The sequence below is a fragment of the Oreochromis niloticus genome, unplaced genomic scaffold, assembly GCF_001858045.2.
Source record: "Oreochromis niloticus isolate F11D_XX unplaced genomic scaffold, O_niloticus_UMD_NMBU tig00007411_pilon, whole genome shotgun sequence".
Classification (NCBI taxonomy): Eukaryota; Metazoa; Chordata; class Actinopteri; order Cichliformes; family Cichlidae; genus Oreochromis; species Oreochromis niloticus.
In genome coordinates this window covers 1-27,575 of record NW_020328548.1, presented here as the reverse complement: position 1 = coordinate 27,575, position 27,575 = coordinate 1, and the positions used below count along the sequence as shown (strand labels likewise).

Sequence of the window (27,575 nt, the reverse complement as noted above, 5' to 3'; positions counted from 1 at the left end):
CATGAATTACACGTTATTAATGCTGATATATTTCACATAATACTAACTAAGTGCGGTGTTTGTTGGCTTACAAAATCATAACAAATGAAGAAGAACAACATAGCCTGAATGTATTTAATGACTGCTACTTTTTGTGGCCTAATTTTTATTGCACAATTTGAAAAGGGTTATTCTATGCATCAAAGATGCTATAATTCTTCAATTTCACTTGTTATTTCATAATAATTATTTATTCATGCTGATTGTTATCATTTTTTTTCTAACACTAAAGATAACAATTATACTTTAAAAAATGGGTGTACTCACTGTCCTCCTGACATCAGAGAGTGGCTCCAAAAGGATCTCTTTGAAGGCCCTTTCCATTTCCTTCACGGTTGGATCATCGTTGTTTACCAGGTGTATTTCAAATGGAGGACTTGTGGGGTTCTTATGTTTAATGTACTTTTTGATTGTGGTGACTACAACATCAGCACAAATTGAGACTGGAAAGTTGAATATTCCAGAGCTCACTGCTGGAATGGCAACAGATGAAAATTTGTGCTCTTCTGCACATGTCATGACATTCAAAATACCTTTAGTTAAAAGTTTCTTTGCATGGGATATCATGTGCACTGTGGGGTCATTCTGCAGACACGGGCCTACCAAATGAATCAGCTTCATGCAAGGTAGTTTGCCTGCTGTGGTAACTGCAACTTGTCCAGCCTTTAATTTGCCATTTTTGGCAATGAAGACATCACTCTCTGCTTGGATAGTACGTCCTCCAGTAGCAGACAGTGCCTTTGCAAGTCCACCCATGTGAGAGAGACTTTCATTAGCTGCATTCACAATTGCATCCACTTTGAAGGCACATAAATCTCCTTTCCATACTGTGACCGACACTTTATTAGCCATGTATGTTGCTATTTTTTGGCAAACGGCTATTTGTTCCTGGCTCTCATCCTACAAAGATATACACATGTCAATTTTCAGAGTCATTTATGACAATAACACACAAAACATAAATGTAGACTTTAAAAACATATCTAAAAATACCTGGTTTTGACGAGCATCATGTTGTTTGTGCTGTTCCTGTTTAAAGGTTTGAACAGTGGTCTTCCCTTTTATCTGTTAACAGATAACATTTTTGAATGACTTTATATAATAGAATATAATAGACAATAGAATATGGTCATCAATGACACAAACTTGTTCTGATTTGAGATGTATGTAACGAGTGAGCATCTGTCCTGCTGTTGGTGTACCATACAGGTACTGATATGACTGTGTATGAGTGCCTAGTCCCCTTAAAGGACTCTGTCCAACATTACATCCCAAGTAAACAGAGGAACTATGAGAGAAAAACATGGGCAGTATGTGATGCCCGGTCCAGCTGTACAGAGAACATGCTAGTGTACGATTGCAAACTTGCTTGCCTGCAGTCAGGGCACGCGAGCTGTGCTTAATACAGTAGGTCTCCAAAAGACAATGATCACCCTTGAAAGCTTGTTTAATTCATATGCCCTTGGCCTACAACTGCTGAAAACAAAGCTGTACATGGTGTGACCAGCAAAAAGCAAAAACCTGAGCTTCCTCCGGCACTTGTGTCACCTATGGACATGCATTGTTTGTCATTAAAGTGGGGTTCACTAAGGCCCATGCCTAGGTGTAATACATTGTCAAAAAACATAAAAATTTCAGGTAATCAGTTGGAATACAGTTTGATAAAACTGTATTCCACGGATGATAATTTATAATTTATAATTGATGCTTTATAAATAGTCAAAGCAGACGCTTTACCCCAGAGGACAAAAGGAGTATGGCAATCGGGAGGACATCACAAGGTTTAATTATTGAAAATAATGGGAACATGATGACTTACCTCAGTTTTCTTTTTCTTCAGTGGCAGTTCGGTCACTAACGGTGACACGTACACACCTTTCCGTTTAATGCGTTTGTCTTTCCATTTCTCCATTTCCACGCGAAAAGACTGTTGATTACACATACATACTTTTAGTGCTTACTTATTTTATCAACTCTTAATTCTACAGTCATAGCCAAATGTTTTCACTTTTTCTTAGTTTCTTGTTCTATTTGTATAAAACATCATTTTCATTATTAGGAAGTTATTCATACCTTTTGTCTTGATTTTTTCATGTCTGCATATTCAAGCAGGAGGGCATCATGCATTTTTTGATAAATTTCCACAAAGTCATCAAGCCTTGTCAGTCTCCTTCTCTGGATACGGATTTTTTTCAAATCCCACTGGCTTTTCTCCATGATTCCTTGGGTTCTGTTGTCTTGTGTAAAATTCTTAAATGCAATAGTACATTGTTTAAGTCAATATCTATGGATTGTAAATTTATATACAATTATGTTTCTTTTTCACTTATTCTTCTCGCTATGATACCTGGTTCTTGGATTGCTGAATGTCACTATAGAGTTTACTGAGCTGCTGGTAAGCAGGACCAGTACCATGACGTCCAAGATCCCCTAAGAAGAATACAAGTAATTCAAAAACATAATTAAAATAGATAATTCAACATTTATCACATTTACATTTATTAATAAATGACAATTTATGATAGTAATACAACAAATAAAAAATGTACCGAGCATCATTGATGACCACAAAGTTGCATGTGGTAGAAGGTGATTTACCAGACCGGCAATAATTTGGGTGCATGAAGATGTTTTCTTTCACCCTCACAGTCCAGTGTTGCATTGTAACAATTGCCTGGAAATGGGTCTCAAGGGGCATTCTGAACATCAGTCTGTAAAACAGATATATATTATATTCAGTAAGTTATCAAGCAAAGAGAAATTAATTATATATAATGTTATTGTGGTTTAAAATATATATATATTTTTAATCATTTAATTCATTAATTCATTTGGACATAACAAGTAAAAAAGTTATTAATAAGATTACTTAAATAATAAATCTTAGCTACCTTGTAGTCCTCAGCAATCACAGTCTTTTCATCCAATCCAGGGTCCCCCTTTTTGCATAAGGATTTTCAAGTGTTGTAGTGTTTTGTTACGTTCCTTCCACTACAAGGACTGCAAAACACTATGCTGCACTATGGACAAATCATCCATGTCTTTAAGTTATCACAGCATGCAAGGAGCCCAAACACATGCATTCCAGCTGTAGTTCTCTGGAATGCTGGGAAAATGAACGATGAAATCACTGTTGTAGGCCTTTACATTACAATCTTTATTCTTTTTTAATTATTGATATAAATGTACTCACTGTTTTTTACAAGGTCCTGGCATTTTTCATGACATGGCTCAACATCGATGAAGAATGGGAATGTTGAATCCTGTGCTGAATGCTGGCCAGTGAGTAAGACATAGTATTCTGCAGCAGATCCTCTAGACTTGTTCTGCAGAATGTCATGGAAATGGATCGAAGGAGTACTAGGGATCCATCACACATGAACATGACAGGCCTGTTGTAGGCCCGATTACCAAATGCTCTTACCAGATCAGTCTGAAAGGCCTGCAAGAAGTATGTCACAGAGGCAGTAGTGTGGTCACATGTGACATATGTAGCAACTGGAAGAGGAGAAGCACCTTTGGATGGGTTTCTGACAACCAACTCATACACATAATATGGTGGCCTTCCAGCACTTTCTTTCTTATTATACTTCCAGTGGCATCAAAGTACACAATGTCTTCTTGCATCTTTGATGAAAAACTGACAAGGTTTTCTTAGACCACAGCATTATGCCCTTTGGATGCATCAGAATCTTCTGCAGTACGTCCTTTTCAGTGTCTGATACTGTTGAATTATCTTTGTAAGCTCATCAGCTCGTTGGGATCTGCTCTACTGGCTTTTCTTTCAGACCATGCAATGTTTTTCAAGACTTCTTTGTTGGAGCATCATCCCTGTTGCCAGATTGGATCACCTTTTGTGGCACTTTCTGTAAAGACTCCAAGTACAAGCTCTGGTAATTTGTTTTTGAGGAGTTCTCCAGCACTTTGACGTGATTGTGCACGCACAGGCGCTTTTTCAGCTCTTTGTTATTATGGCAGACCTCACCTCCTTTAAAAACGACTTCTGCTTTCAGTGTCTCTTCGTCATAAACCACCACATCCACAGTAACAGGGCAGTCCTGAAATCTGCAGTACCCATACACCTGAAAACGGTGCCTTTGATCTTGAAGAGAGTTTTTTCACACTGTGTCTCCGAAATCCAAACTGCAGTACGGATTAAGGGTTCTGATTCCACTAGCAATTATATTTGTCCATGCAGTCCTTTAAATAGTCTTCTGACTGATGTTGCCGTAACTCCTTCCATTCATTCTCATTATGAAAAAGAAAGTTTTCTGCTGTGGCAAACCAGATGTGAAAATCTTTCTCCTGAACTGCTACTGTCTGTGTTGACCTTAGCTGATTCATCTGATTCATTCCTCTGCAACATACAGATATATATTTCAAAAAAATATATAAATACTTTCAATGTTTGTCACTACAGTGTCTCTATGAAACAGCATCATTATGTTACAATTTCACTAATGAACCCATAGTACAAGTAAGTGAATATGACTAAGAAATATTTATTTTACCTCTAAAGATCATCACAAAAAGATTTTAACTTTAAATTTAAACTTTGGATTACATTTAAAAAGACAAAATTTTTAATATAATAATTACATCCTGATAGTGTTTAACAAAAATATAAACTCCGTGTTTCTTTCTCTGTTGTGCATTAAAAACAGCAAAAGTTATGAAATTACCTTAGCATTTGCATTTGAAGATGAAGATTTAGAGTCCTCTCGAGGGATTGTGTGTCTGGGGTATGGATGCCGCTCTCTGCAGGTTTTTGAAGTGCATCCTGGGAAGAGAAAGCGTTTCGTTAATTTACAAATTAATGTTTTTCCAAGGTATCACAATGTAATACTAAATAATATACAAATAATTACCTCTTTTCTTGAAGGTAAAGGTACATTTCCTACAGATTGTGGAGACTTTGGCTCAACAACAATGTCTTCCTCATTCTAACGAATCACAATTAATTAAAACATAACAATTAGACTGAAATATCTGTATGTCTTTGTTAACATACATTATTACAAATATTTTGAAAGGAATCACTATGTAATGACGGTTTTATAAGGGAAAAAATATTCAGCAAAGGAATATAGTACTATAATTATTGTAAATGATAAAGTAATATTCTGATTCAGATTTTGGAACTGGATTGGGCAATAACAAGATCAAATGGAGAAATTAGAAGGGTGGAAGACAAGGAGTGAAAAGTTAGTCAGCAGCAGGAGGATGAGTTGGTTACTCCTTTAAAGTGGAGGTCAGATCTGACACTCAGGTCTTTGTGAGGCTGTCCTGTGGGTGCTTAAGGCTCTACACCTCATGGTTTGGTGATTTGCTTTGGTATGTGTTTACTTGCTGTTAAGCCCATTGTAATCTACTTTCTTGCTCTCCATATGACTCATTATTACTCTGTTTCAAGATTTAAATTATTTTAAAGATGACATTTTGGAGTGAATTTGTTTTATTTGTATCTAAAAAGCTGGATCTCTACTATAGCTGGATAAGGTTGTCATAATGGCTTCAAAATTTTAAATCTGACAGTAAGTGTATGACACATTTCTTACAATGGAAGGAACATCATCTCCAAGTGTTGTCTCTGCAGTAGGAAATCAGTCTGTAGCAAGGGACCCTCTACCCCTGATGTGGTCTGTAAAAATATTTGATTTTTGCATAATAATTTTTATTACAGGAGTTCTACCAAGAAATATCTGTTCTTTTTTTTAAACTTTTTTTTTTTAAATGGAATAAATATAAATACTTTGTGAGAACACATTGCTTACCTTTTCATACTGCAGGACTGCTTTGAGAATTTTTTTCCTATTAAGACATGTATTAGGCACTCCCAAATCTCTTGAGACATTTTCCCAAAAGCCATGCACTTTGTGAATACTGTAGGTCTTTAGACTGGTCCCGGGTTCAGCATACTTGTGAATGACCTCTAATATATTTGGCAGGATTTTGAAATTGTCCGTGCCTTTTATGTAAAAGAGAACAGTGACATTAACACATCTTTGTTCAATCTGTATCACTTACACCACAATAATGTATCACATTATTTTTTGTTAAATTACTTGCCTTTCCAAAAACTGAAAAAGTGCAGGTCCTGAAATTTTGAGACAAATGAAAATTAATACAAAGAAAACAAACCATATGAACATATCTGTTATCCTGAGATCAACCTTGCAATGCTGATCAACAATAACATATGAAACAGCATAAATGTGAACTCTTCATTTAAGTTTAATAGACTTCAGAAACATTTTGGGGCACTCCAAGTACCCACACTCTAGTGATGTCCAAAACGCATGATGCGGAAAAATCTTTTTGGTGCATTTTTCTATGCCAACAACATAACTGGTAGCAGTTAGATTTTTGGACATACAAGTGCTAACTAACACAGTCCTTTTTAATGTTTATTTGCTAATACACTATCACTAAGTTCTAAGTTTTAAAATTCACAGTGCAAATTACTGTAATCAACACTATAGTTAAAAACCACAAGCACTAATTCACTGTGTATAATACACATTCCCTACCTGATTTATTAGTATTAATAATGTTATACTCTGTTGGATATACATTTTGAGTGGCTCCTAAACCACAAAGACAAGCTGTTAAAGACCGTTGCTCTGAACGTATTTTACAATCATTATCACAATCACAACGACATGAAAGACTCATTGTGTCAAGCCAATGAAAAATTTAAATCTGGTAATACCCAGTGCAAATGCTTAAAAGAGAATTTATGACCTTATGTGACAAAAAGACTTTTGTGAGATGAGTTATTTATCATGGTGAACACTGTTACTTATTATGGTTGTTTTACAACTAATTCAACCAAACATGGATTTTGTTTTAACGTATTTTTTCGTACTACAAAATGTTACGTATCTTTCAATTATCTCAATGTGATATCACTTCTTTTTCTTAATGAATATTTATATTTAAAAAAGATACAACATCAAAAGTTTTAACTACGCTTAAATGGAGTGTGTTACTTTTAAATGTACGCCTAAGAGTACAAAATCTAATCTTAGGTAGGCTATATGTTATATTTCTATATATATATGCTCTCCATCGGTTAGTATATCAATATTATTAAAGTTTTCAAATTCTAAAAATTATGATTTTAGACACATTTCTGGATGAAGACTATATACAAAGCGCAAACAATCTAAAACAATTTTCTATAATTAGACTGAGGAAAATAACTGGCATGAAATGGCTAGAATGTTCTCGTTTCTTGTTAATAGTTCAATTTTTAGTGTTAATTACTCACCTTTCCATTTTATTGTTGGTGGGTAAACCGAAAATTTTTGTCCACGTAGGCCTCGAAGAAAGTTCAGTGTACTAATAATAAGTATATGTAATGACAGCGTAACCACATATAACCGTTTCCTGTCGCAATGAAAGCTACGTTATCTGTCCGTACGATGCAACGACTCAATAAATACCGAAAGATCAAAGGTGGGTTGGCTATATGTCATGTGACTCTTGTCCCACACATCAGTTTGCATTGAATTAACAAAAAATAATAATTTAATTCTAATAATGAAGCAAAAACTAAAAATGTTAAGGCAATGTACAACCTTTTAATGTCATGTATAAAATATAATCAAAATAGTATTGGCAGAAATATTTCTATGAGTTACAGTATGAAAAAAACAAAAAAATGTATGAAACCTGCAATCAAAAGGCAAGATATTGTATAGGTAATTCATAATATTAATGTTAAAGACAATGAGTGTCAGAGAAAAAGACAAAAGCATATTGCTTAAAATATATTGTAAAAGATGTGATTAAAGACTTTCATATAAATTATGAGAATTGAAAATTGTTTTTATACCTCTAAGACTACTATTACTTATAGTAACATGAAAATTAACAAACAAAGAGGAAAATATTATTTTCTATTGGACAAGTGAGTGAGTTAGATTTTCAACGTTTGTGCACTTAACATATTTACTGAGACAATCAAAAATGAGCATGGAACAAGATCTGTTGCATGCCATGGCATCCAGCTCTGTGTTTTCTGTTACTCTTGTCTTTCACGTGTCAAGCCTCATTCTATTGTCCAATGCAAAGGTAATTGGCATGTCTCTATTGGCTGATCTGGGGAACAGTAGACCAATCGCTTGCCTGGGATAATTTAAAAAAACAGCTCCCAGGCCAGGTTGGCTTCTGACTGTCTTTGAACTTTTGTTAGTAGGTGTCTGTGTGTGTGAATAGAGTGTTTGGGTGTGAGGCTGGACAGATAAGATCGGAGTACCCCAAACACATTCAAATGAGCTTTAAGTGTTAAAAACACTAGGTTAGGCAGGTGATGACACTTTTGTATCCTGTGACTGACCTTATGTGTCAAGCAGCTACACAGGCCTTTTGTTTTGCATATTATTAGATTTCCACTTTAGGGAAGCTGTTGGCATCTTTTTGTTTTAGTAATGTCTTTGATCTGGCTCAGCCGCCCGGTTCTCGTCCACAGCCTGTTTCTTTTGTTAAGCTTACTTTTATCAAGGCATGGTAAATGAACAGTAAACCTTGCCTGATGACTAATCTTCCCGTTTCCCTCTCATTGATTTATTTGGGTTGTCATGGCAGAAGTATTAAACAATGCCTTTTATTAGAACATAAGCATTTAAATTCAGTAATTTTATTTGAATTAGTCAAATATGAGTGGGCAACTCTGACCATGACAAGACTGCATTTGCTCTAAAAAATTAATACAAAATTTAGACATATTGTTGTCATTATTTTTACTCTTCAATTTTATGTGTTTTTTCTTTAAGATGGTATCAGAAGTTGCTCCTCCACCATAAAAAAAACCATCTGCATGTATTCTTTCACTACATCCACGATTCTCCTCTGTGGTCTTCCTCATTCATCCTGTTTGGAGCTTAATGTTCAACATCCTTTATCTATTAAAATTACAGAAGGAGAAGAAAATAATCATCAGAGCAGGAGTCATGATAAATGATAAATAGATTACTAGTACATACAAACATAACACTTGCATAATTTCTCTGATAACGCTGCATTGGATGGGTTTATTAACGGTGGGCTGAAATTGTACTACAGTATGCTGGTGAGGAACTTATTTGAGTGTTGAATAAAATGTCATCCGCAATCTGTATATGAATTGTCATTAAAACCATAGAGATTCTTACTTATAAAGGAAAGAAAGGTGGGACAATGCACATCAACATATAGTGTATATTTTTTGAAACATTACAAAGATACAGGTAATTCTGGGTTCACCTGAATTACAGATTAGACTGGTGGACAAGCAGAGATGTTGTGTACAACTGGTGACAGCATCAGTGACAGGGATGCCAAAAGGAAGAACAAATTAATCAGCAAGGCTGGAAGCAGAATTAGGAGGCGTCAGAGTCAGTGAGGGTCAGAGATCAATGAACAAATTGCCCACCTTCATGGATAATGCATCACCCTCAAAAGGATTCAAAATTTGGGCCATGAAGAACAGTTCAGGAAACCTATTTTATTGTTTCATCTGCGAAACTGTATAAATGAAATGTAAATTTTGTTAAAGGAAAACACATTTGTAAGCCATAAGAAACAAACATGCTTTGCATTATACCTTCAAACATCTGTATAGATTTCATACAATATTTATTAACTGAATTTCCAAACATGTCTTGCATAGTGAGAGTATTTCTTTTACTGATGATATGTCAATGATATGTATTTTTTATGACTAAATAATACTCTATCGAACACCTGGCAATAACAGCAGGTGTAGCAATTTTGTAATTAGTTGTTTAAATTTGATATTATTTTAGGCAGTACATTTTCTTAGCCTTTGTCATACTCTGTTAACACAGCAGTCTCAAAAACCGTACAGTAAATTTGTCTGTAGATGACAGGATGAAGAGTGGACATGGCCTAGAGTCAGAATCCAGTGAAATATCTGCGTCACCTCTTACAGTTTTCCTGTAATCTGAGGTCAAAGATGGGAATATATAGAGTACAGTAGAGTAAAATGTGCAAAGTTTACTATCAATTTTCAGGAAAACCGTACAGTAAATTTGGCTGTGGATGACAGGGTGAAGAGTAGGGGTCACCCACAGTCAGAATCCAGTGAAATATCAGCGTCACCTCTTACAGTTTTCCTGTAATCTGAGGTCAAAGATGGGAATATATAGAGTACAGTAGAGTAAAATGTGCAAAGTTTACTATCAATTTTCTCAAAAACCGTACAGTAAACTTGTCTGTGGATGACAGGGTGAAGAGTGGGGGTCACCTAGAGTCAGAATCCAGTGAAATATCTGCGTCACCTCTTACAGTTTTCCTGTAATCTGAGGTCAAAGATGGGAATATATAGAGTACAGTAGAGTAAAATGTGCAAAGTTTACTATCAATTTTCTCAAAAACCGTACAGTAAACTTGTCTGTGGATGACAGGGTGAAGAGTGGGGGTCACCTAGAGTCAGAATCCAGTGAAATATCTGCGTCACCTCTTACAGTTTTCCTGTAATCTGAGGTCAAAGATGGGAATATATATAGTACAGTACAGTAAATAGTGCAAAGTTTACTATCAATTTTCAGGAAAACCGTACAGTAAATTTGTCTGTGGATCACAGGGTGAAGAGTGGAGATGACCTAGAGTCAGAATCCAGTGAAATATCTGCGTCACCTCTTACAGTTTTCCTGTAATCTGAGGTCAAAGATGGGAATATATAGAGTACAGTAGAGTACATTGTGCAAAGTTTACTATCAATTTTCAGGAAAACCGTACAGTAAATTCGGCTGTGGATGACAGGGTGAAGAGTAGGGGTCACCCACAGTCAGAATCCAGTGAAATATCTGCGTCACCTCTTACAGTTTTCCTGTAATCTGAGGTGAAAGATGGGAATATATAGAGTACAGTAGAGTAAAATGTGCAAAGTTTACTATCAATTTTCTCAAAAACCGTACAGTAAACTTGTCTGTGGATGACAGGGTGAAGAATGGGGGTCACCTAGAGTCAGAATCCAGTGAAATATCTGCGTCACCTCTTACAGTTTTCCTGTAATCTGAGGTCAAAGATGGGAATATATATAGTACAGTACAGTAAATAGTGCAAAGTTTACTATCAATTTTCAGGAAAACCGTACAGTAAATTTGTCTGTGGATCACAGGGTGAAGAGTGGAGATGGCCTAGAGTCAGAATCCAGTGAAATATCTGCGTCACCTCTTACAGTTTTCCTGTAATCTGAGGTGAAAGATGGGAATATATAGAGTACAGTAGAGTAAAATGTGCAAAGTTTACTATCAATTTTCAGGAAAACCGTACAGTAAATTCGGCTGTGGATCACAGGGTGAAGAGTGGAGATGGCCTAGAGTCAGAATCCAGTGAGATATCAGTGTCACCTCTTATACTTTTCCTGTAATCTGAGGTCAAAGATTTGAATATATAGAGTACAGTAGAGTAAATGTGCAAAGTTTACTATCAATTTTCTCAAAAACCGTACAGTAAACTTGTCTGTGGATGACAGGGTGAAGAGTGGGGGTCACCTAGAGTCAGAATCCAGTGAAATATCTGCGTCACCTCTTACAGTTTTCCTGTAATCTGAGGTCAAAGATGGGAATATATAGAGTACAGTAGAGTAAAATGTGCAAAGTTTACTATCACTTTTCTCAAAAACCGTACAGTAAACTTGTCTGTGGATGACAGGGTGAAGAGTGGGGGTCACCTAGAGTCAGAATCCAGTGAAATATCTGCGTCACCTCTTACAGTTTTCCTGTAATCTGAGGTCAAAGATGGGAATATATATAGTACAGTACAGTAAATAGTGCAAAGTTTACTATCAATTTTCAGGAAAACCGTACAGTAAATTTGTCTGTGGATCACAGGGTGAAGAGTGGAGATGACCTAGAGTCAGAATCCAGTGAAATATCTGCGTCACCTCTTACAGTTTTCCTGTAATCTGAGGTCAAAGATGGGAATATATAGAGTACAGTAGAGTACATTGTGCAAAGTTTACTATCAATTTTCAGGAAAACCGTACAGTAAATTCGGCTGTGGATGACAGGGTGAAGAGTAGGGGTCACCCACAGTCAGAATCCAGTGAAATATCTGCGTCACCTCTTACAGTTTTCCTGTAATCTGAGGTGAAAGATGGGAATATATAGAGTACAGTAGAGTAAAATGTGCAAAGTTTACTATCAATTTTCAGGAAAACCGTACAGTAAATTCGGCTGTGGATCACAGGGTGAAGAGTGGAGATGGCCTAGAGTCAGAATCCAGTGAGATATCAGTGTCACCTCTTATACTTTTCCTGTAATCTGAGGTCAAAGATTTGAATATATAGAGTACAGTAGAGTAAAATGTGCAAAGTTTACTATCAATTTTCTCAAAAACCGTACAGTAAACTTGTCTGTGGATGACAGGGTGAAGAATGGGGGTCACCTAGAGTCAGAATCCAGTGAAATATCTGCGTCACCTCTTACAGTTTTCCTGTAATCTGAGGTCAAAGATGGGAATATATATAGTACAGTACAGTAAATAGTGCAAAGTTTACTATCAATTTTCAGGAAAACCGTACAGTAAATTTGTCTGTGGATCACAGGGTGAAGAGTGGAGATGGCCTAGAGTCAGAATCCAGTGAAATATCTGCGTCACCTCTTACAGTTTTCCTGTAATCTGAGGTGAAAGATGGGAATATATAGAGTACAGTAGAGTAAAATGTGCAAAGTTTACTATCAATTTTCAGGAAAACCGTACAGTAAATTCGGCTGTGGATCACAGGGTGAAGAGTGGAGATGGCCTAGAGTCAGAATCCAGTGAGATATCAGTGTCACCTCTTATACTTTTCCTGTAATCTGAGGTCAAAGATTTGAATATATAGAGTACAGTAGAGTAAAATGTGCAAAGTTTACTATCAATTTTCTCAAAAACCGTACAGTAAACTTGTCTGTGGATGACAGGGTGAAGAATGGGGGTCACCTAGAGTCAGAATCCAGTGAAATATCTGCGTCACCTCTTACAGTTTTCCTGTAATCTGAGGTCAAAGATGGGAATATATATAGTACAGTACAGTAAATAGTGCAAAGTTTACTATCAATTTTCAGGAAAACCGTACAGTAAATTTGTCTGTGGATCACAGGGTGAAGAGTGGAGATGGCCTAGAGTCAGAATCCAGTGAAATATCTGCGTCACCTCTTACAGTTTTCCTGTAATCTGAGGTGAAAGATGGGAATATATAGAGTACAGTAGAGTAAAATGTGCAAAGTTTACTATCAATTTTCAGGAAAACCGTACAGTAAATTCGGCTGTGGATCACAGGGTGAAGAGTGGAGATGGCCTAGAGTCAGAATCCAGTGAGATATCAGTGTCACCTCTTATACTTTTCCTGTAATCTGAGGTCAAAGATTTGAATATATAGAGTACAGTAGAGTAAAATGTGCAAAGTTTACTATCAATTTTCTCAAAAACCGTACAGTAAACTTGTCTGTGGATGACAGGGTGAAGAATGGGGGTCACCTAGAGTCAGAATCCAGTGAAATATCTGCGTCACCTCTTACAGTTTTCCTGTAATCTGAGGTCAAAGATGGGAATATATAGAGTACAGTACAGTAAATAGTGCAAAGTTTACTATCAATTTTCAGGAAAACCGTACAGTAAATTTGTCTGTGGATCACAGGGTGAAGAGTGGAGATGGCCTAGAGTCAGAATCCAGTGAAATATCTGCGTCACCTCTTACAGTTTTCCTGTAATCTGAGGTGAAAGATGGGAATATATAGAGTACAGTAGAGTAATTTGGGTAAAGTTTACTATCACTTTTCAGGAAAACTGTACAGTAAATTTGTCTGTGGATCACAGGGTGAAGAGTGGGGGTCACCCACAGTCAGAATCCAGTGAAATATCTGCGTCACCTCTTACAGTTTTCCTGTAATCTGAGGTCAAAAATGAAGATACTATAAAAGTACAGTACTGTATATTGGTTAAATTTTATTGTTAATTTTCGCTGAATTGTACAGCAATTTTGGCTGTGGATCATGGGGTGAAAAGTGGAGATGAACCAAATTTGGGAGTGGATTGTAAAGTAATATAGTGTCAGGACACAAAAGACTGCGTTTCTTAGCCGGGCTTCATCCGTACCGTAATATACGTAAGAGTAGTGCAACCACATTTTAGGTGCGGCTGGCGGGGCGGCTAGCTTGACTGTGACTTCGTAAGTGAGGGCTCACTTGACCGCAGTAAGAAAAGTAATGAACTCAATGCAGCCCAATTTAGTCTGCAGTCACATAGTGACACCTGTTCATCGGCAATAACAGTCCCCAGTAACCCGGACTAAGTATAGGGTCGCACCGTAATTTGTGGGTCGATGTTTTTTATTTGCATCACTCCGTTTGCATTGCAGCATACATGAACATTACATATATTTCAATATAATGTAAAAGCAGTCAAAACAACTAACATCAGAAACAGGTGATGTTATTTGTTATATGTCACGGTGTCATTTCCGCTTCTTTTTCCTGTAACAACAGCCCGGCGGCTAACAGTCCGTGAGCAGTCGCCTTTTTTGCGCTCACTATCCCTGTACTTTCTACCATCTGCAAATGCCACGGTGTTCGTGTCATCATGAAAGACATGAACATCGAGCGTAAAAACAAAAGAGACTGCTACCGACTTCTTATCTGCCGATCGCCGTGCTACGGTTGCAAGAAAAAGAAGGGGAAATGACGTTCTCTATGCGTTGAGACGTCCGTCGGCTAAATGCTTGATTGAAACTTCAATGCGACAGTGACACCAAGTAGAATTATAAATGTTACATAGTCCCAAACATGTCTTTTTCAAAGCCTGCAGTGAAGAGAAAGGTTGGTGATGAGCACCGACAATTTCAGGAAAAGTGGGAAATGCAATATTTCTTTGTTGAGCACAGGGGCACCCCGACGTGTCTTATTTGCACAGAGAAAGTTGCGGTGCACAAGGAATACAATTTGAAACGTCATTACACAACTAGACATGCTGAGGTGTATGCAAAATACCAGGGAGATGAGAGAGCGAACCGGGTTGCCAGTCTTAAAACAGATCTACTGAGGCAGCAAGATTTCTTCAAGAAAGCAACCAAAGAGAATAATGCAGCAGTCGAAGCTAGCTACGTGGTTAGTGAGATGATTGCTAAAGCAGAGAAGCCATTCACAGAAGGTGAATTTGTCAAAAAGTGCATATTGCAGGCTGCAAATATAGTCTGTCCGGCAAAGAAAGGTCAGTTTAGCAACATCAGCCTTTCTGCCAACACCGTAGCAGATTGCATTTCTGACCTGTCAAATGACATTTATGATCAACTGTGTGAGAAAGCCAAATGTTTCAGTGTATACTCAGTCGCTCTTGATGAGACAACAGACATCACCGACACTGCCCAGCTCGCAATGTATGTCCGTGGTGTTGATGACAGTTTTGAAGTGATGGAGGAGCTGCTCACAGTAATTCCAATGCATGGCCAGACCACCGCTCAGGAGATATTTCACAAGCTGTGTGATGTCATTGAGAATGTTGGTTTGCCATGGAAGAGGTTTGTTGGAATAACAACAGATGGAGCGCCATCAATGACAGGGAGGAAAAATGGACTGGTGGCACTTGTTCAAAAGAAACTGGAAGAGGAAGGCGTGAAGGAGGCCATTGCTCTGCACTGCATTATCCATCAGCAGGTCCTTTGCAGCAAATGCCTGAAGTTTGACAATGTGATGTCTATTGTTGTGAAATGCATCAACCAAATCAGATCCAGGGGCTTAAAGCACCGAAGGTTCCGTGCTTTTTTAGAGGAAATGGAGTCAGAATATGGGGATGTGCTCTACTTCACTGAGGTACGTTGGCTCAGCAGGGGAAATGTATTAAAGAGATTTTTTGAGTTGAGAGCAGAAGTGAAAGCCTTCATGGAGAAGGATGGAGTTAGTCTTCCTGTGCTAAGTGATCCCAAATGGCTCATGGACCTAGCTTTTCTTGTTGATATAACACATGAGCTTAATGTACTAAACAAGAAGTTACAAGGCCAGGGGCAACTTGTCAGTGCTGCCTATGACAACGTGAGAGCATTCTCCACAAAACTTGCGCTATGGAAAGCCCAGCTCTCTCAGACAAACCCTTGCCATTTCCCAGCATGCAAGGCACTCGTGGATGCAGGCACACCATTCAGTGGTGACAAGTATGTTGATGTCATTTTGAGGCTACAGGAGGAATTTGATCACAGATTTGCTGACTTCAAGACACACAGAGCCACCTTTCCAATTTTTGCGGACCCCTTCTCCTTTGATGTGCAAGATGCCCCTTCTGTGCTTCAAATGGAGCTCATTGAGCTGCAGTGCAACTCTGAACTCAAAGCGAAGTTCAGGGAGGTGAGTGGAAAAGCAGACAAGCTTGGACAATTTTGAGAGAATTGAGCCCTAGTTTCCCTCGGCTTTCCCGAATGTTCAAGCGGACCATGTGCCTTTTTGGTAGCACATACTTGTGCGAAAAGCTCTTCTCCACTTTGAACTTCAATAAGTCCAAGTACAGGTCCAGACTTACGGATGATCATCTTCAAGACATACTGAGGGTCTCAACTGCTTCCTCCCTCAGGCCAAATCTGGCTCAGCTATGCGAGAGGAAACGCTGCCAGGTCTCTAGCAGCAAGGAGTAGGCAAGAGAAGCCATGTTCAGAAGAACAGTTCATTTTCTACAGTGTTCCATTCATGTTCAGAAGAAGGTTATAGAACTGTTAATACAGACATTTGAATCTAAATACAGCAGATATAGAAGACTGAAAAAAACACATAAGTTCACTGACTAAAAATATCTTATTATTATTTTATTTATGTATTACAGATTGATTTATTTTCTTATTAATTCTTAATTTGTTTATTTATTTTTCATCTTATTTTGTGTTAAAAAAAAAATAAAAATAAAGAGATTTGAGAAGATTGGAATTTTTTAATCATGCCTTTCTTGTGGAAAACCTAATGCGGCCCAGCCTGACCCAGACTCTGCCTCCAGCAGCCCCCAGCTAAATTGAGTTTGAGACCCCTGGTTTAAGGCCTGTGGTCTCATCATTCCTGATTTTTTCCTTTGTGTCCTAGCCTTATCAGTTCACTCCCGAATCCTGATTTCTGCATTTGGGTTTGATACACTCAATACACAGCTCTACACCATAGAGTTACTGCCATCAAATTCCATCCATCCATTCTCTTACATTTATCCTTATCAGGGTTGCAGGGGTATCTGGAGCCTATCCTCAGTCCAAAGACATACAGTTATTGGGGTTGAGTTAATTGGTAATTCTAAATTACCCATGAAAGGTTGTATGTCTCTCTGTGTTAGCCCTGTGACAGACAGGCGACCTCTCCGGAGTGTACCCCGCCTCTCACCTTGCAGTTAGTGTGACAGGCTCCAGCCCCCTGGGACCCTCACAATAAATAAGCCATTAAAATCAAAATGAACTATTTGTGTTTCTTTAAATTTTCCATTTTATCAGTTTTAACATTTGATATGTTTTCAATGTTTGTGAATAAAATATGGGATTATGAGATGTGTAAAGCATTACATTCTGCTTTTATTCAGATTTCATACACCGTCCCAGCTTTTTTGGAACTTGGTTGTATCACATGTGAGATGCTGAAGTTCTTTAAAGTAATTACTGTTTTTTTCTCTCCACAGTGTGGAGAAGGTTGGTGCAGGTAAGGTGATATAAAAACAAGAAAACAAACAAAAAAGGGAATGGGAAGCACCTTGAGATGACTGTTGTTTTAGTGTTGTATAAATAGAATTGAATTGAATTGAATTGAACTGAATTGAATTGAAGTGAATTGAATTGAATTGAAGTGAACTGAAACGAAGAAAGGAAGAGGTTGTGGCCACAGACTGAATAAGGGAGGTGAGCTGCTAAATGAGTCTTGCTTCAGAGTCTTCACAGATCCATCGACGGACTGAGGGCTGGTGAACTCCTGCATTCCATGTGTGACAGTGAGGCAGTGCATTACAACTCTGCTTAAAATGATGGGTTACCAGCTAGTGAACTGGTTGACTTGAACAAGTGTTGTATTTTATTTTATTTTTCTTTGTTAAAATTCATAGTAAACATTACAGTTTTGTTTGGGTCATTAAATTTCAGGGCTTTTTAAGAGAGGCTCTTTTTTTAGTTTGCAAAAGGGCAAAAGTTTGATGGCTTATGAAGAGTTCTTCATGTTTTAGTAATTTAGATAACTGTGATTTAGACATCCAATGAAAATCAATCACGGCTCTGTTGGCAAATAGGGTAAATGCAAAGTTTTCTGAAGTACTAACAAATAAGTAGTCACTTTTTATTCCAGTTTATGCTCCACAGACTACTCTTTGGGATTCAGGATGTTATCCTGTATACTCAGGACTCTTTCAAATATTATGTGAATCAGAGCTGAAAACTGAGGATCTGAATTCAGTGATCCTGATGATGGCTTCAAAGAAATATACAGGGACATACCAGCTCACAGCTATTTTAGAACGGACGGTCAGTTGTAATAACACTGGACTGATGTTAGATTGTACTGATGGAAGCCTATTTAATTCAAGAGCATGGATATATTGTATTTTTATATTTTTGTAGTGCATTTGATGACATCGGACATCTTTTTGTAATGAAAACTTTGCACTACTTTGGATTTGGAAAGAAGCTTGAACACACAATCCATAAACTCCAAATTCAGTTGCATTTATACCAAAGGCATTAACATTTTTAACCACATTTCTTTTCTTTGTAAAACAAAATTTGTTTACTAAATTAAAATTACATTATCTATGTCTTAAATCACTTTGAAACATTGGAAAAGAGAATGCTGCATAGGTTAAACTGGACAAACCATCCTTCTTAAAAAAAAAACTTATCCCACTGCCTTCAAGATGGATGGATAAAGAATACATTGTGTACTCTGAGACTTCTCCTGAACTCAGACAGCTCAGCATAGTAGCAATTAACTTTTGTGATGATAAATGTACAAAAGGTTTTCAGAAGCATTCAGTTGCAGAAAGTCTAATCTTCTTCTATTTTGAAGGAATTTGAGGCTGAGGAGGTTCGTCTAACAAGGAGTAAGCATATTTCACTTCCTCTTCCTCCCAAAGGGAAAGAGGTGAAATTCAAAATTGTAAATGAAAGTTACCATCAAAATAATCCTTCAGGCTTAAGTTGGTTTAACTTGGATATGACCACCTGAGTATTCTGTGAAGATGATATAGAAAGTGTGGATCGTCTACTTTTTCCACACTGAATCACTGCAGGCTTCTGGAATCACAGGAGGAGCTGGTTACAGTCCAACAGGATTCAATAAAACAATATGGAATATTTTTTGAGACTTTGGTATCAGGACTCTTTTTTTCTTTAGGAACTTTTTTTATGCTTATGCTTTTTTCACGTTTATTAATATTTTTAATATTTATTGTATTTGATATGTCTCTTGATATGTCTCCTAAACACTCAGCCTTTGTATAATTTATTTTTGTTTGGTGGATAGCGCCTCATCTGTTTGTATTGCTATTGTTCATTAATAAAATTGGGTGGAAAAGTTCTCTTTTACGCCGTGTGTTGAATTTCAGGACTTGTCTCTATTGAGCTGGTATTTTCATGCAGTCAGTTTTTTACAGCGACACTTCAGGACAAAAAGGTACTGCAAGTTTAATACAGTTAAAAAACAAAACAAAAAGACACCCCTACCAAAAGAAAAAACCACTAAAAACAAGACAAAAACAAAACTATTCGCCGTGAATTAACAATAGATCTTTGTGGGAAAACGAATCCGTAAAAATCCAGCCTTTGTGTATGACATAGCACACACAGTAATTTACACAGGACACAGTCATCCACATAATGACTGACAATAAATAATTAGAACACCTGTATAGCCTTTCGGGGAAATTAACGCAATTTAATAGCAAATATTTTAGATTAAGTTTTTTGTTTTTTTTTCTTCTGTGAGCAGCTCGTTATCCTGTTCTGCACAGCATTCCCCCTCCCGCAGACTGAAAGTGAAAGTATCCCGACAAACTTCCTGTGACAATCACGCAGCAAGGGGTATGACCGTGGAGGTCACCGGGGAAGAATCATGGGTTTGATGTTGACCATATTTATTTACTGGACTCTAAGTGCAGGTGAGTTATTGTCACAGATTACAGCTTGTGTGTAGGTCAGCAACAAGTATCGGCACTACAGGCTACCACATGAACTTAACACTGTTTGATTTTCTATGCCCGTGTGTGTGTGTGTTGTGTGTGTGTGTGTGTGTGTCATTCAGGTGTGTGGAGTGTCCATCAGTTCAGTGGCTGCCCTGCTCCTTCATTGACGAGCGTGTGTTTTTGAACAAGGACAACCACACAGAGACTCGGCTCATCCAAGAGAGGCTATACTTCAGTTTGGTCAAAAAGGAGATGCTCCTGTTAACCGAAACGCCATTACTTTCCTCATCACCAGTGAGTCACTGCAGCCTGCATGAGGAGAAGGCTGAAAACAACATGAAAAACAACAACAACAGTGTGTTAGAGTTTAATTTATCATCTTCTAGGATCAAAGTTGGATCTGCTGCAGTATGTGGAGGGGGTGGAGGCAGAGCAGCTGAAGTGTGAGCTGCACAGATACAGCACAGAGGGCGGTTACGTCCGCTGGCCTGTCCTCGTGCCCGGGAGTACAACCATGGTTTACCTGCATCCTCAGACACAGCAGGGGCCTCTTCACCATCACCAGCTTCCTCAGGCGCCCCTTCGACCAGCCTCCCCAGGAGGGCCAGACTACCAGAAATGGCCCCCATCCCTAACAGAGAGGTGCTCACGACCACAGGTAAACTGAACATATGAGGATTTCAGACTAAAACTGAATATATCTGTCTTAAAGTTTGTTTTTGTTGGAGTTATGACTAGTCGTTAGTATTACTGTGCCAGAACCCCATAAAGCAGTGGTTCCCAAACTTCTTTTGCCAGGCCCCCCTTTGTTTTACAAGAAAATGTTCACGCCCCCCCCCCCCCCCCCCCCCCCCCCCCCCCCCCCCCCCCCGCACAAACGCATCCTCCAAACACACACACCCATATTTTGTTTACAAACTCCATTGCGGTTTATTTCACACCTCAAACATTTAGTAAACAATTAAGCAAATACAAGTAAACGGCAATAAATTACAGGTAGTAATAAAACTCTTTTATGCTACGTCCACACCTACATGGGTATTTTTGAAAACGCAGCTGTTTCTATGCGTTTGGGCTTTCGTCAACACGTAAACGGTATTGCGATTCACCGAAAACGGAGATTATTTAAAACTCCTTTTTTAAGTTTATGTGTGGACGAGGAATACAGAGTTCGTCACGCAACGACAAAGGTATGTGCCTCTTTTCACGCCACGCTGTGCGCCACGTTATTGTTTACATGAGATGAATTGCAGAATGGCAGATAGAGACAAAATACTGTTACTGTTAATTTATCTGCAGTTTTTACACGCTTACATATACCACGCAGTTACTGTCCCTGCATTTAGAAAGGCAGAGGCGTCACGGGTGTAATTATTTTACGTGTAGTTGTTTTTTTCCTGTGTAATAATATTCAACATTGCTATCATTACATTTTTCAAAAATGCCTCTCTGTGCAAAATGGGTTCAAAACAAAAACAGCTGTGGGATACTGTTTGTCCGTGATTTGAACCGGGGAAACAAATCGTGGCAGGATCAGCCTGATATTATTTGTATCCACTGTAACTTTACTGCATAATGAGTTAACATGTCCAAAATGTCAGGAGTAGTTAGTCATTACAAGAAGTGTTTGTCAACTAAAAATCGACATTGTTGGATCGTGTTTGGCCGTGATTTGGAGAGCCCAGCCCGTGCTTCCGACGCAGGGAAAACTATTTGCAGGGGAGACCTACCTCGGCACTTGTGCAGGTGAAGCCAAAGGGAAGACATGCTTCACCATATTTTCTAGTCTTTGGCTTGGAAGGAAGTTGGTTTGGAAACATATTTGGCGATGCTTCATCTCCTGCTTTGCGTTTGTGTGGGAGCCCCGTCAAAAACCTGTCCATTATGCTAGCAGTGTCCAAGCATTCTTTTTTTTTTCTTTCTTTTTTTTCATACTGCGCCCCCCATGTAATGGCTCTGCGCCATTGCATGGGGGGGCGGGCCCCACACTTTGGGAACCTCTGCATAAAGGAAGAAAATATAAATATTATGGAACAACCTTTGACTGAAGGAAAATAAATAAAACAGTTAACTTGATTACAAATGACTAACCATCCATTAAAACAAATGATAAAATGTTAATAAATAATTAAAATAATGAATAATAAAAAATGTACTTAATTCTTCTCATAAAATACATTGATTTAGGTAGTCTGATTAATAATTAAATGAAGAACTACAATCAAAGTTAGACATCAGCAGTCTCACCTGATGACACATTTAGAAGTTCTGAATGAGACTGGCAGTATTCACTCCGCTACAAAATGTATTACACCAGCACATAAACTAGAAAAATTAGTATTTGTTTGAGAGAGAGTGCATGCACATGTTGGGTGTGTCCCAGAACAAATGTGTATTTGTCCTATAAGATGTGGTTGAATGCACCATTAATGACAACAAAGAGCATTTGGATTTCCTAACGTGAGCAGGAATTTTTAAGCTAATTAAAGATAAGAAAGTGTGATCATGTGGAACAATGGTACCGAGTTAATGAGGAAGATTGCATGCATGTAACAGGACCCTGTGTCTGTGTAACTAATATCAGCCAGTTGGTGTTAATGATTACATGAATGAGACAAATAAACATATGTACACAGATAGAAGCAAGGATCCTTGTGTTAAGGTATATGCACAGTAGGCTGTACCAGGTTGTTTGTTAACTTGGTTAGTGGTTACCCAGCTAACCAGGAATCTTCAGCCGTAATGGCTTAGAATTAGGGATTGCCAGAGGTGTCACATTTCAGATGTAAGAAATGTCACACCTCTTAGGGTTCATCTTCAACTTTCAATACACAAATGAAAGACGGCCTTTCTCATGGCTCCTACACTATTATTGGACACTTGTATTGGAGAAATGTGCTCAACGACTCACATGTGTTCATGTTTGTGGCACTTTTCCACAGTTGCCATGGTCATCAAACACAGACTCCCTCAGTTAAAGCACGCCTGAAGTTCCAGCAAAAGCTCCACTGCCAGTTTGATGTCGACCACAAGGGTGCAAAGGTCACTGTGGAGTGGCACAAGCAGCACCACGGTGAGAGGACCAAGCTCTTCAGTTACAACAGGCGCACAGGACAGACCCAGGGAAGTGGTGTTGGACTACGTGCCTTTGCAGCCGGAGATGCCTCCTACACCCTCGCCTCCACCATGATAAGCAGTGAAGGGACCTACATTTGTTCAGTGTCCGTGAATCCACTATTCGCCAGGGTGGATATAAATCTGCAGATTGAAGGTGAGGAAAACAGTCATAGGTCATGGACAAAAGTGCTAATACTAAATGTTTGTGCTGATCGATAATTTTTGAATTTTTATATGCTTTTAACCACATTTATTGATGGAGTTTAAGTGGATGGAGTTTAAGGTGGACTGTGAAAAAGCTGTTTGTGATGTGTACAGCATACTGTGACAACCATAAATATTCTTATTATTACTGTTTAAAGTTTACTGGAGACGTTTACTGCTATCAGGAGCAACTTCAAAAATATGTGGTAGAACCAGTCTGTCGCTGTTTCCTGCTTGCATGCCTGCTGTCACTCACTCTGCTGTTCACGCCCACTTTTCAGCATTATCAGCATAGCATCATCGCTGTCAGGCTACACGCTGTTGGAGGGTTGCACATGAATAAGTCTGCAAAACCATTTTTCCTGAATAGGGCAAAATAGCATGTAAATGCATCTTTGTAAATGCTGACAATTTTTTTAACTCTTTTTAAAATAACATTCTGTCTTTTTTTTTAAGCAAATCATGCTCTTAAAGTGTTCATTCTTACCTTATGTGATAAAAGTCGTATGGTGTGGAGGTGTTTTTTATGATTCAGAAATATAGAAAGTCAGCAGAAAAGCCTCTGTTCGTTTCAGTTTTTAAAGAAATGGGGTTTTTTCTCTCTCCTTTCCTCAGAGCCTCCCCATGTCTCCCTCAATGTGGGACCCAGTCTCTCACTAATGGAGGGTAACAAGAGGAAGATTGTGTGTGAGGCAAACAGCTACTACCCTCGGGATGTGGAGATAATTTGGCACGAGCAGGATCCAGTCGTGTTGGGCGCTCCACATCCCAGGTCACTGGAGAATGTCATCCTTTCCTACCACAGAGAAAATCGGGACATGACCTTCTCGTTGTCGGGCTTCTTCTACCTCCAGGCTGCGCTCAGGGACTCTGGGAAAAAGTTCACATGCAGCGTCTCCCATCAGTCCCTGAAAGTACCCATCACAAAGAGCTTCACCCTAATTGTGGAAGGTGAGTCTCAATGTAATACTAGGAGCTAGCAGCTGGGAGCAGCAGAACTCATGTGTGTTCTGTTTCAGAGCCAACAAACTGGATGTTGTACCTCGCTGTGGGCTCTGTTATGATCCTGCTGTTGTATGTGAAGCGGAGCTACCTGCACTCAGGTGAGTGATACAGATCAGCTGCTACATCAAACCACAAAATACAGTCATATGTGCTTGCTGTTTGGGAGTCACTGAGATGAAAGCATGTACAAATATGAAGATCATTATGACATGTCACGCGTTGATAATTATAGAGGGTAATTATCATTTTTCTTCACAGCATGGAGAAAGTTAGCAGGTAAGGTGATATAAAAACAAACAAACTGGAGGACTGGGAACGGAGCGAGAGGATGTGGCCCCATTCTCAACACACAAGGCAAGCTGGCAAACTTTCCTTTCTGGGGTCCCCATGGAAACATCAGTGAAAGGTGGATTTGTGTTGATGTGTAAACTCCTGCATGTATGAATGTAAACAGTGCAATAACATTAAAACTACTGAAGATCATGGGTTAGCAGCTACTGAGCCAGTGGATTCAGGAGCCAGGACTCATTCTTCTGATGCACAAGACACTTTTTGGACTAAACACTGGAAAGACAAGGTTCTTTATAGCCACTGAGCTAAATATAAACGGCATATTGAAAACCGAATGTCAGTTTACTAAATGAAGATTACTGTAAAATCAATAATATAATAAGGATGCTGAAAAGAATGAATCCACTGTAGATTCAGGTTAGCAAACAGGAATAGAAAGATCTCTTTCAGACTGGAAGACATCTGTCTAATTTATTAAGAATTATGCTAATGAATAAACTTCTTGTTTAATATGTTATGGTGTGTTCTCCCTTTGACTGGGACTTCTTAGTGTTTTTATTAAGACAAATAAAATATACACTGTATATAATAATGTACAACACAATGTTATAATAGATTAAGAGTATTGTTGTGCTGTGGGAGCCCTGCCTCCACATAATTATGTAATTAAGGTATGTTTATATATAATATACTACTACTTATATAATGATAACCATCACTATATGTATAGTGTATTTCTTTGTACATTTTAGACCAGTGGACCAAATAGGTTGTGAACTGGCTTTTATTTAGGAGTAGGTAGGTCCTCTCTTCCTCGGCAGCTCCATGACTCTCATTATGTTGGACACTGGTTCGCTTTCTCACGCAGAAATCGCTACCAAAACACAGCACAAGCCCCGTCAATGATTCAGTTCCTTACAAACCATTGAATCAGGTACTGAAGCAGTGACATGCCGAATGAAGCTTTGGACGTCATTGATCATGTGACTCTGTTCAGACGAACCAACCCTCGGCACAGTGTTTCTGAAGCAGTGTGTTGATTTTTGTGACATATATGCCAGAGCTTCAACTTCAAACGGGCCAGCACTACAAAAAGGAGGTCGAGGTGGAACTCTGTCCCCCTGTTACTAATAGGCAATAATAATATAAAGGGTGTCAAAATAAACAATGAAGAGCATAAAATATCCCTATATGCTGATGATACAATACTATATCTAACAGAACCCAATCTTACAGTATCATACCTAAAAACCTTATTCTAGACTATGGATTTAACTCAAGTTACAAGGTTAACATAGATAAGACCGAGGCAATGGATATAAATGTATGTCTGTTATTTATGTTATAAATAACAGACATACAAGCTGATGACTAATATTAGAGTTTTTACATTCTTAGATATCTTGTGTCTTAAGATAGAAGGTCAGACGTGCCAGATTTTATTACTGACAAACTCCACAGAACGTTTAAGCATTTATTCTACAGGAAAAACATTCCCCATCAGCATTTTACTCTACATAAACCAATATTACTACTGCTGGTCATAAGTAAAAGTGAGAGAGATGCACAGTAAGAATGGACCATGATTGTAGCCTGTAATTCACTCTTGTTTCGAAGTCATTTATGTCCCCGTGGCTCTCACGGTAAATACTGTATCTATTTCAGAATTGTTACTTGAAAACCTGCAAATATCATTTAGCATTAAGGTGGCACGGTGGTTAGCACTGTTGCCGCACAGCAAGAAGGTCCTGAGTTCAATTCCACCATCAGGCCGGGGTCTTTCTGTGTGGAGTTTGCATGTTCTCCCGTGTTTGCGTGGGTTCCTCCGGGTACTCCGGCTTCCTCCCACTGTCCAAAGACATGCAGTTTGAGGGGATAGGTTAATTGGATAATCCAAATTGTCACTAGGTGTGCGTCTGTCCCTGTGTGTTGGCCCTGCGACAGACTGGCGACCTGTCCAGGGTGTACCCTGCCTCTTGCCTATGACAGCTGGGATAGGCTCCAGCGCCCCCGCGGCCCTGGAAAGGATAAGCGGAAGCGAATGGATGGATATTTATGCTGTTTTGTGGCTGCAATAACAGACTGGAACTAGAAAAATTTGCATTTCCTGCGAAAATGCTGTGTGGATGCCTTAACGCCGAAGCTGTCTGCTGAAAATAGCTGAAAAAGATGAAAAGTTGCAAAAATTGTATGGCGGTGAAGAACTGAAAATTCTGCTGAAAACAGGTGAAGAAGCTCAAATTTTTGCTGAAAATTGCTGAAAAGCCAAATATTCCACTGAAAAGGGGTTAAGACGGAGAAATTTTTGCTGAAAAGTGGTGAAAAGAAATTTTGCCATGAGCAGGATTTGAACCTAGCCCTCCTGGTCTCAAGAGAGCTACTCATCTCACTGAGCCAAACCCATTCTCTCAAAGAAAATGTGGATAGACTGACAATTCTGCTTAAATTAGCAGAAGCTGCTGAGAATTGTGCTGATAAGAGGCAAAAGGATGAAAATTTTGCAGAAAAGAGGTGAATCAGCAGAATTTCTGCAGAAAAGAGGCAAAGAAGCAGAACGTTGTGCTGAATAGAGGTGAATCAGCAGACATTCTGCTGAAGAGAGTTTTTTTTTCTGAAAACAGCCAAAAAAAAGCTGGAATTGTGCTGAAAAGGGGTGAAAAAAATGAAAATTTTGCTGAAAAGGGTGAAGAAGCTAAAGTATACCAAATCAAAGTATTTGTGCCAAAAACATAGTATTTCTGCATATTGAGGTATTTGTGCCACAAAAGTTACTACATTACAACATGAATACGGATTAAAGATGAAAGAAA

General features: G+C 38.4%; 1 protein-coding gene and 2 long non-coding RNA genes across 3 annotated transcripts; 1 reads left to right on the top strand and 2 right to left on the bottom strand.

Moving 5' to 3' along the window:
• Window positions 1-301: 301 nt before the first annotated feature.
• On the bottom strand, window positions 302-2,645 carry LOC106098733 (uncharacterized protein TM_0508). The gene is made up of 7 exons (XR_002059054.2): window positions 2,589-2,645; window positions 2,387-2,469; window positions 2,113-2,289; window positions 1,859-1,966; window positions 1,033-1,104; window positions 643-939; window positions 302-512 (listed from the first exon to the last, which is right to left on the bottom strand). It is a non-coding gene; the product is annotated as an uncharacterized protein TM_0508 (long non-coding RNA).
• Window positions 2,646-4,756: 2,111 nt separating this feature from the next.
• On the bottom strand, window positions 4,757-5,632 carry LOC109198078 (uncharacterized). The gene is made up of 3 exons (XR_002059055.2): window positions 5,598-5,632; window positions 4,908-4,982; window positions 4,757-4,819 (listed from the first exon to the last, which is right to left on the bottom strand). It is a non-coding gene; the product is annotated as an uncharacterized LOC109198078 (long non-coding RNA).
• Window positions 5,633-20,662: 15,030 nt separating this feature from the next.
• LOC109198077 (immunoglobulin kappa light chain) lies at window positions 20,663-24,903 on the top strand. Its single transcript, XM_019353733.2, has 5 exons — window positions 20,663-20,790; window positions 23,091-23,419; window positions 24,085-24,420; window positions 24,489-24,572; window positions 24,733-24,903. The coding sequence occupies exons 1-5, from the start codon at window positions 20,663-20,665 to the stop codon at window positions 24,762-24,764; spliced, it is 909 nt and encodes a 302-aa protein (XP_019209278.1). The 3' UTR covers window positions 24,765-24,903.
• Window positions 24,904-27,575: the final 2,672 nt, after the last annotated feature.